Below are 10,646 nucleotides of genomic sequence, written 5' to 3' on the forward strand. Positions count from 1 at the left end.
CAGAACAATAAAATCATCAAGAAGAAAAATAGTAAAGCTATTATTTTTTAATCTGAACTATCTAACTGGTATGAACTGCTCTTTGAATATTGCATGAGAATAATGCCCAAATTTTTAAAAAATAAACTTCAGAATTGTACAATAATTTTACAATATGTTTTTGGCACTGCAATATAGTGATTAAGAACAAACTCCAGCCAAAGCCGGTTTGGCTCAGTGGTAGAGCGTCCGTCTGCAGACTGAAATGTCCCAGGTTTGATTCCGGTCAGGGGCATGTACATTGGTTGCGGGCACATCCCCGGTAGGGGGTGTGCAAGAGGCAGCTGGTTGATGTTTCTCTCTCATCGATGTTTCTAGCTCTCTATCTCTCTCCCTTCCTCTCTGTAAAAAATCAACAAAATATATTAAATTTAAAAAAAAGAACAAACTCCAGAACCAAATCCTTTGAGTTCAAATCCTGACTCTGCCATTTACTAGCTCTGTGACCTTGAGGAAATTATATGAGCTTTCTGTGCCTCAGTATTATCATCTGTAAAGTGAGACTAATGATAGTACTTACTGTAGAGGGATGTTTTGAGGATTAAATGAATCAAGTGCTTAGAACAATAAATATCTCTCGTATAACCTACCAGTGGTCGGCAAACTCATTAGTCAACAGAGCCAAATATCAACAGTACAACAATTGAAATTTTTTTTGAGCCGGGACCGGTTTGGCTCAATGGATAGAGCATCAACTTGGGGACTGAAGGGCCCCGGGTTCGATTCGGTCAAGGGCATGTACCTTGGTTGCGGGCATATCCCCAGTAGGGGGTGTGCAAGAGGCAGCTGATCAATGACTCTCTCTCATTGACGTTTCTAACTCTCTATCTCTCTCCCTTCCTTTTTGTACAAAAATCAATAAAATATATTTTTTTAAAAAGAAAAAAAGAAATTTCTTTTGAGAGCCAATTTTTAAAATATATATTTTATTAATTTTTTACAAAGGGGAAGAGAAAGAGATAGAGTTAGAAACATCAATGAGAGAGAAACATTGATCAGCTGCCTCCTGTGCACTCCCCACTGGGTATATGCTTGCAACCAAGGTACATGCCCTTGACTGGAGTCCAACCTGGGACCTTTGAGTCCTCAGGCCGACACTCTACCCACTGAGCCAAACCGGTTAGGGTGAGAGCCAAAAATTTTAAACTTGAACTATATAGGTAGACATTGTTATTAACTTAATTAGGGTACTTTTAAGCTGGCCTTTGCTAAAAACTCAAGGGGCGAAATAGCGGCATGTGGCTCGCCAGCCGCAGTTCGCTGACCAGGGCACTAGCCTAACCTAGCAAGGTTATACTACCCCGGGTGAGCCAGTAATGCAAGAGTATATGCTAGTGAAGGCCCAGCCTCTTTTTAAAAATATTTTTTATTGATTTTTTACAGAAAGGAAGAGAGAGAGAGGGGGGGACAGAGTTAGAAACATCGATGAGAGAGAAATATCGATTCAGCTGCCTCCTGCACACTCCCTACTGGGGATGTGCCTGCAACCAAGGCACATCCAGAATCAAACCTGGAACCTTTCATTCCGCAGTCCAACGCCCTATCCACTGAGCCAAACCGGTCAGGGCAAGGCCCAACATCTTGCCTCTATTACGGACAACTCTGAAAGAACATCCCAGCTTCAGAGTTCTTTATCAAATCTACTGAGATCTTTGTTGCGACAGCATCACAGTTCAGCTTCTCTGTCTGTCCAATTCTCTCTTTTCTTTTGTTCTCTCACAGGTGATATTATTCCAGGAAGATTCCACAGTAAACTTCTTGAATGCAAAGATCCATCTCGGAGTCTATTTCCCAAGGAACGTGACCTAAGAATTTGAGGCTTCTATATGTTTACTATCTGCTCTGCACTGTGCCAGTTGCTGAAATTCTATAGTAAACAATAGGGAAAAGGTAATTATAAGTTGTGATAAATGCTATGGAGGAAATAAAGGAAAGTGGTGATTAAGAAGCATAAAAATCATTGATGGCCTCGCAGATGTACTGATGTTTAAGCTGTGACCTAAGAGATAAGAAGGAACTAATCAAGTGAAAAGTTTGGGGAAAGCATTTCACCCAGAGGGAATGGCCTGTTGGGGTCCCTGGGGAGGGGGAAAGTTTGGCAGGCTGTAAGAACAGCCAACACACCCATGGAACCAGGAGCATGGTGAGTGAGGAGAGAATGTTGCATAAGACAAGGTCAGCAAGGGGGACAAGTGAGTTCCTGTAGAACCAGAGGAAAGAGTCAGGGCTGGATTCCAGGTTCAATGAAAAGCCACAAAAGGGCTTTAACCCAAAGGAATGGCATGATCTGACTTTTAACTTTTTTGTTTTTGTTTTTTAATATCCTTTGCTGTTTGAAGAATGGGTTGGGAGAGGGCCAAAGTAGAGGACAGGGGGTCGGTTAGAAGGCTATTGTTGTATTCTAATTAAGAGAAGCCTTTGATTAGGGCTAAGGGGGGGAATGAGAATGATGAGCAGACAACATAGTCCAGAAAAATTTTGAAGATAGAACTAATGGGACCAGCAATTATACAATAAATGGACAGTTAATCCCATAATTTGTGTTGGGCAGAGGGCAGATAATAGATAGTCTGCTTAACTAGGCAGAATCACTTCACACTGACTTCATGAAACAAACTGGCTTAACCTGGAATCTAAATTAAATGAGCTAATAAAATCCACATATTGAAATTGAAAAGATTCTCTCTCTTTCTCTCTCTCTCTCTCTCTCTCTCTCTCTCTCTCTCTCTCTCTCTCTCTCCCTCTTTCCCTCCCTCCTACCCCCAAATCAGGTAAAATTTAAAAAGGAGAAGTTATTTTCTGATTCCCTTTCTCATTATCAAGCCCAACATTATCAAGCTTATTAAAAACTCTAACAAAAAAAAGAGGTTATGATACTTACAGAGAGTGCTAACCTAAAAATAAAAGGCCTTTCAAAGTAACAGGCAACGAGCATTTACTTGAGATTTTAAGAAATGAATAGCTATTCAGGAATTACTTATTCGGGCAGAAACCCAAATGGTGTTCTAACTAAAAGACAAAGGCAAGGGCATATATGAGAAAGGGGCATTTACATCGATAGTAGAAAGGCCTTCTGTTGGAGCAGATAAGCTAAGGCAGTGGTGCTAATTCTAAACAATGTTTTTAATTTTAGTCCTGTAGTCATAATATCTGCTCTCTTCTTATCCTTGTTATCTTTGGACACAATGTTGCTTAGGCCCAGTCCAAAGGTTATTTTACCCTGTTCTAATATTCCAAAGTTTTGAGGCATTACAACATGAAAGGCAGTTCCTCTGGGTTTGCAGCTATGGCTGTATTTTATTTTATTTATTTATTTATTTATTTTTATTAAATTATTATCTGTGTACATATTTTACCATTGCCCCCCCCCCCATTCATACCCACTCTCCCCAGAGTTTTGTGTCCATTGGTTGTACTTATATGCATGTATACAAGTCCTTCGGTATGGCTGTATTTTAAAGCGGCTCCAATTATATTATTTTCCTTTTTTAAAAAATATTTTTTTATTGATTTCAAAGAGGAAGAGAGAGAAATAGAAACATCAATGATGAGGAAGAATCATTGATCGGCTGCCTCCTGGCACGCCCCCTACTAGGGACTGAGCCTGCAACCCGGGCATGTGCCCTTGACCAGAATCAAACTCAGTACCTTTCATTTGCAGGGCAACGCTCTATCCACTGAGCTAAACAGGCTAGGGCTATATTATTTTTCTTAACAAGAGTGTTAATGAAAATTAAAATTTTTCCTTGTAGGATAATAACATTAGCAATAATATCTAACACTTACCCTGGGCTTTCTAGTACTAAAGTACTGTTCTATGTAGGTTATATATGCTTACATTCCTCAATAAATTTATGAGGTAGCACTATATTATAATCATCCTCATTTTACAGATGAGACAATTAAGGCTCACAGGATCACAAGGCTACTTAGTGGCTGATTGAGGCTTTGAACTCAGTCCACCTCCAGAATCCATGCTCTTAACCACTACACACTGCAACTTTGTTAATTTTTCAAAAAGCAAAGCTTTGCTGGCCATAACTTTGTCTTACCTAATTTTACTCACACAATCAAGCTATTCCTAAAGTGAGTTCTCAGACCAACTACTTTATTGTATTCACTATATAAAATATATAACCAAGGAGCACTTATATTATACTTCAGAAAACTATTTTAGCCAAGAAATTTTAAATTCAATTAATAACCATAATGAATTTACTCACTTTGGTTGGTATTTGAATTTCCTCGTGTACAAATACCTCTTCAATCTGGACTGCATCTCTGGGGAAATATCCAAAGTCCTTTCCTTTCTTTAAAAAAAAAAAAAAAAAATTTAATTAAAAGGATTAGCAAGGAAGAATGTTCATAGCAGTAATAACAATTAAACCTAATTTTGCCCATATCCTTGGCTTTCATCTATTTTAAATCACAAATATTAATTGGCTTTCATTTGCCATCTAAAAGAAAGTGAGTGAAATAATATCCCTTTGGTATTCAAAAGAAACAGCATTACTAGGAGGGAACAAAGAGCCAGGCTGTAAAATGCCCCCCCCCCCCTTTTTCTCCCCCCAAACTTCAGAGGGAAAATCTTTCATATCCTCCTTTTCTTCCTTTTTGTGCTCCCTGGTGACCTTCCCTGCCCAGGTGGACCACGGATTTACACCAGCAAACGGGATATCTACGGCCAGGGAATGGGCTAGTAGCCACGCTAGACAGAGCAGTGACATACTCCTTATTTTCAGGATGTCAAAATCAGGAAAATGGCTTAAACTCTGAAGGGCCAAGAGAGTTTCATCCAGACGGTAAAGATCTTTGAATCCTCCAGATTTAACTTTTCTGGGGCCAGCCTGGTAACAGAGACCCTCTGAATCCAGCTTCAGTGCACGTAGGATGTCCCTGGAGAGTGACACTCCACACATTCATTCTCAGCCCATTTCTTATCCCTATCAAGGTTTAAAGACCATCTTTCTGTCTCTCTTTCTTTTTGTTTTGTATGTTCTTCCCCCCACCACCTTTCTTTTCTTTATTGATTAAAGTATTACATGTGTCCTTATCCCCTCCTTGCCCGCCCACCCCACCACACCCACCCTGGCTCCTGCCCTCACCGCCCTGGTGTCTGTGTCCATTGGTCAGGTTTATATGCATGCATACAAGTCCTTTGGTTGATTTCTCCCCTTACTCCCACCCTCCCCTACCTTCCCTCTGACATAGGGTCTGATCTGATTGATGCTTCTCTGAAAAACCATCTTCCTTTTGGTCTTTTGATCCAGCACTATTATACCTCCATTGTGATTCTTCCACTTGGCAGACGCTGCAACTGTTCGGAAACTGACAGCCTGTGAGTGAACTCTACAGTGAGGTTCCTTAAACAGTTACTGCCTGAACTAAACACAGCCTGCACAAAGCTGAGTGTGCTTGAAACTTCACCCTGGCTCCACACATTCCACACTGCTCTTGTGCAGAACTATCATTTTCACACATAGTTAAACAAAGACAGAACGCTTACTTTCCCTGTTATGATACCTACTATGTAATTTTTCTTACAGCTGCATTGGGTGCCTCCAATCCTTTCAAAACGTAGACTGGCATGTTTAAGGGACCAGAGTAGTAAGGAAAATAGGCAGTGGCAGAGGCCAGGCAAACAATTGTGGCTATTGACATTCAGAGTTTCAGGCATAAAGCCCCTGATGCTGAAAATCAGGACAGTTCCAAATACAATTTGCTCCTTCAAATAGTGATCATAGAAGTCACACAAGGGAGAGATCTGATGCATATACAATATGGAAATGATGAATGTATCAGGTTAGTCATGCTTGTTCAGCTTGGGAGTAAAATGGCTTATCAAGCATCCTTTCATTATAGAGCATAATGATATAACCAAAGATGCTATTTTCAAGTGAAAACACTAATCATTAATTTTTCTATTATATATGAGAGAGAATGTATTAATTTTTCTGTTATATCTGGCTTCTAGGAATCTCAGAATAATAGGACTTTGGGCCAAATAGAAGGCTCTCCCAGTTCTTTTTTTCCATAAAAAAGTCTTCCCTAGATAGCTATCTGAGGACCTTTTCAATAACAACTCAGTCCTTTATTTGCTCAGAAAGGCATACCTTTTAATCTCATTAACTAAAACTTCCCAGTCTCTCTTAAGCCTAGTCATTCCATGATCTCCATTGTCACTTCTAAAGTCTCTCCAAAAAAATATGTAATCTAGGTTCAAAAATAATGCATGCTATGTAAAAATACAATAATTTCAAGACACTCTTAGACTTCTATCCTAGCCAGACTGCCTTCCCAAAAGCTACTTTATAGAAATTTTGAAACTAACACTAGACATGACCATTTAAAAAATATATATTTTATTGATTTAAAAAAAAAAAAGGGAGAGTGATAGAAACATCGACCAGAGAGAAAAACATTGATCAGCTGCCTCCTACTGGGGATGTGCCCGAAACTAAGGTACATGCCCTTGACCAGAATCGAACTCAGGACCCCTCAGTGTGCAGGCCGACGCTCTATCCACTGAGCCAAATCAGCCAGGGCAACATGACCATTTTTGGTTTGCCTAAATATGTTATAGGTTGGCCCTCGCTGGGTAGTTCAGTTGATTGGAGCATCATCCCAATATGCCAAGGTTGCAGGTTGGACTCCAAGAAACTTATCTTATATTTAATTTTATTCCTCTTAGATACACCCCCCCCCCACCCAGACCCAGCACATACAAGGTTCCCAGACAGAGCAAATACAAGAGGCAACCAGTGAATGCATAAATAAGAGAAACAGCAAGTCAATGTTTCTCTCTCTCTCTCTCTCTCTCTCTCTCTCTCTCTCTCTCTCTCTCTCCTTTCTCTCAAATCAATAAATAAAAAAAATGTTTTTAAATGTTAAATCTGATAAGGGATATACATAGTTCCTTTAGAGATGATAAGCAGGCATCCTTATGTAAGCTGGCCATTTATTCATCATTCAATTTTTACAATTAGATACTTACGCTTCCTGCCCACAAATCTTCCCTTTCTCCTGCAAGTTTAACATAAACAGATATTTCTTCTCCCTTTGTGAAGTTCAGGTATAGGCAGTCAGGTCCTCTGTAATCTCTCATGGCTAAAACTCTGCTTATTAAAGCTATATAGAGAGGTAAAGAAAAACACAATTTAATTAAAATGCTATTTCTTTCCCTCCCATCTTGCGCTCCTCCAGTCCATCCTGTGTATTTCCAAATGCTAATTTCTTCTTACCATTTATGGTCTCAAAAATAGACTTCCTGCTGCACAAAGAATCAACTTAAAACTTGTTGGCTCAGTATCAAGTCTGTCCACAACCTGGTCTTCCCTCCTTATGTAACACTAGAGGCCTGGTGCATGAAAATTCATGCACTGGAAAGGGGTTCTCTCAGCCTGGCCTGCCCCCTCTCACAGTCCGGGAGCTCTCAAGGGTGAAAGGCAACCTGACAATCAGGGGAAGGCGATGCCCCCTCACACCTCTGCTGCTGCCACTGCCGGCAGCGCAAGCCTCACTGGGCTGGCCCTGGTTATCTGAGCCTCTGGTGGCGCTGGGCAGCTGAGCAGCTACCATCTGAGGCTTGCCTAAGCCTCAGGTCAGCCTTGGGTGGCTGGAGGGCGGAGAGGACTGGGGGACTCCAGAGGCAGGTGCATGACAAGACTGAGGGGACTGGGCACGGCCATCTTGTGGCTGTGGACGCCACTATCTTTGAGGGTGGGGCAGTCAATTAGCATATTCCCTCTTTATTGGTTGTGGGTACCACCATATTTGAGACCAGGGCAGTCAATTAGCATATTCCCTCTTTATTAGATAGAATGATTTTCTCTTACTCCTTTAAGAGTAAGGTGTCCATTGTCCCTGGAATGTGTCATCATCATTCTCCAGAGAACAGGGAAAGGAAAGGAAAGGAAAGATAGTGTTTTCCTTGGTACCTATATATTCAAGGCATTTTGATAAGTTCTTTAAAATATTTATCTTGTTAAATCCCCAAAACAGACCTATGAGGTATAATATAAGTTTCAGTATTAATAAGTTTCAGTTAATAAGTTTCAGTATTGTATTGTATAATACCTCTGAGGTACAATATATGAAACTTGGCTTAAGAATCAGAGAACTGGCCTCACAGGTAATAAATGGTGGAACAAGATTTGCATCGAGGTTCTTTCACTGTAACGACCACCTCCCATATCCTGAGCTTCTCTTTCCTCTATTTCCTAAGCCTAGAAACCCTTCAGTTTCTCTTTACGATAAACTCATATCTACTTCCTCTATGACACATCCCTAACCTATCTAGCTTACTCTGCCCTTCTCTGACGTTCAATATTACTTATTATCCTTATATTGTATTAGTATTTACTTTCTTGTCACTATTCACTAGAATGAAAATTCCTGGACTTCAAGAAACTTATCTTATATTTAATTTTATTCCTCTTAGATACAACCCCCCCTACCCAGACCCAGTACATAGTATGCCCTCAATAACTGAATGATCATAATTATATATACTAGATTTTACATGTAAAGTAATGAATATTACCAAATTAACTATTATAAGTATACTAACATGTAAAACATTTTAATTAAGCTATGCAATTAAAGTTAAAATAACATTATAAATTACTATAAATTTGAATGTTCCCATTCCAGGCTCTGTGTCTGTCCCCAAAGAAAAATGAGGTTGTAAAAAGGGAAAGGAAGATTAATACTATTACAAAATATCATCTAGTAAACCTTCTCCATATATTAAAGTGCATATCCAAATGGTTAAAGAAAATGTTTATTCATAAACAAATTTATTTATAAAATATCTGTTTACACCAATAATATTTCCCATTTTTAATATATATAAAGTTCAGGTATAGGCAGTCAGGTTACAAATCAGAAATAATTCTCACATACTGGAGAGACAGAACTTATTAAAAGCAATTATGATATTGGGATGGAATTCCTTTTTTTTTTTTTAACTACATCACCATTTTATTGTCTGGAATTTATTTTGCACCAGAAGGCTAATAACAAAGAACAAAATAGGCTCTTAAGCAATAAACTAAAATTAATTTATCTTTGTAGAAGATAAAGATGTTTAATATTCAAGGATATAAGTTAAATTATATACTCAAATACTGATTTCAGTATCTTTACCTAGGCGAACACAAATTATTGTTTGATAAAGTTTAGACAATTAATCCTAATGATCTGAAATAACATTTTCATAAAATTCGTGAAAATTAGAAAGAAACTAAAAACCATAAGAACTTCATAAATCAAGAATTATCCATCATGGGGGAGAAAGGAGTCATCTGTAATATCAATACTTTCAATAATAAAGATAAAGTTTTAAAAAACATGAGGAGAAAAAAAGAACTATCCAGCAAATGGCTTGATATTTTTCTAAATGTAAATAAATTATATTTATCTTAAAAAAAATAGTAAAAGTGCTCATTAGTTTGATTTTTGAGATCTGGATTAATATCTTCAAATTTTCTGATATATCTATATATCAGGTTGATATTTGCCCATTTGTATATTTACAATATAAGCTATCATAAAATGCTTTGCTCCAGCATTTTCTTTTTATACTGAACTCTGCTTTATAATTAAAAATATTTTTCAATGATATTAATGCTTTCTTTTATGTCTAAAATGACATTTTATGTCATTTCAGAGCCTTGGTTTAAGAGGAAGGGAAGAAAAAAAAAAGGAAAGAAACTTACTTTCGCATTCCACGTCAGCACATTTCTTAAAGTTGGCCAGCAGTTTTGTGCCTTCCAGACACTTCATCAGAGAAATAACCAAAACGAGGATTCTGTGAACTCCAATCTCCGCCATGCTCAAACAAGCAGGAATCCCAAACGAGGTTTAAGCCGATTGTTTGGACTGTAGATGTGCCAGCCAAAACAGGAGTTACCCCACTCTCTTGACTAAATATCAGAGGGAAAGTTTAATCCCTGGATAACTACATTTTTTTTGGCCCGTGTTTAGGCTTAACTAGAGAGACAAACACTCTCTGTTCTCAATCTGCAATGTCAGGTATCTAGATAATACATAGGGGTTAATAATTAATAGGGATTTCTAGTTGGACTTGTGTCTTACAAAGATAGCCCACGTAAACCACCCTCACTTAAAGGCACCTTGCATTCAATATTTTTGAAACAGGCCTCCACAAAAAGGTAGTTTGCCTCTTTCGGTTCAAATCTCAGGTAAATCAATCAACAAGTACAAACAGTATTTGCTGCATGCAAATATCAGCACCAATGGAGATGGTATGTATTAGATGTAGAAGCAGTAAAAATTTAGTTAAGAATGGTTTTGCCCTGACCAGGTAGCTCAGTTGTTTAGAGCATCCTCCTGATCGATAGGCCAAGGTTGTGGGTTTGATCCCCTGTCGAGTACATAGAAGAATCAATGAATGCATAAATAAGTGGAACAACAAATCGATCTTTTTCTCTCTTTCTCTCAAAATCAATAAATTAAAAAATGTTTTTGAAAAATAATGATGAGTTGGTCAGAAGGTTGTGGGTTATTGTTAAGCTGAAAAATAATGATGAGACTTATTTGACAAAATGTTTCATTTTCATATTTGTTTAAAAAAACCTTTAGCC

The 10,646-nt window shown here is 38.3% G+C and overlaps 1 protein-coding gene across 1 annotated transcript in view; it reads right to left on the reverse strand.

Moving 5' to 3' along the window:
- Nucleotides 1-10,069, reverse strand: part of MIA2 (MIA SH3 domain ER export factor 2) — a 99,983-nt gene extending 89,914 nt beyond the window's left edge. Inside the window, 3 exon segments of the mRNA XM_045587696.1 lie at nucleotides 4,263-4,349; nucleotides 7,034-7,167; nucleotides 9,759-10,069. Coding sequence (XP_045443652.1) covers nucleotides 4,263-4,349; nucleotides 7,034-7,167; nucleotides 9,759-9,873 — 336 coding nt within the window. The 5' untranslated portion in view covers nucleotides 9,874-10,069.
- Nucleotides 10,070-10,646: the final 577 nt, after the last annotated feature.

The sequence above is a fragment of the Pipistrellus kuhlii genome, unplaced genomic scaffold, assembly GCF_014108245.1.
Source record: "Pipistrellus kuhlii isolate mPipKuh1 unplaced genomic scaffold, mPipKuh1.p scaffold_m20_p_1, whole genome shotgun sequence".
In the NCBI taxonomy this organism is placed as follows: Eukaryota; Metazoa; Chordata; class Mammalia; order Chiroptera; family Vespertilionidae; genus Pipistrellus; species Pipistrellus kuhlii.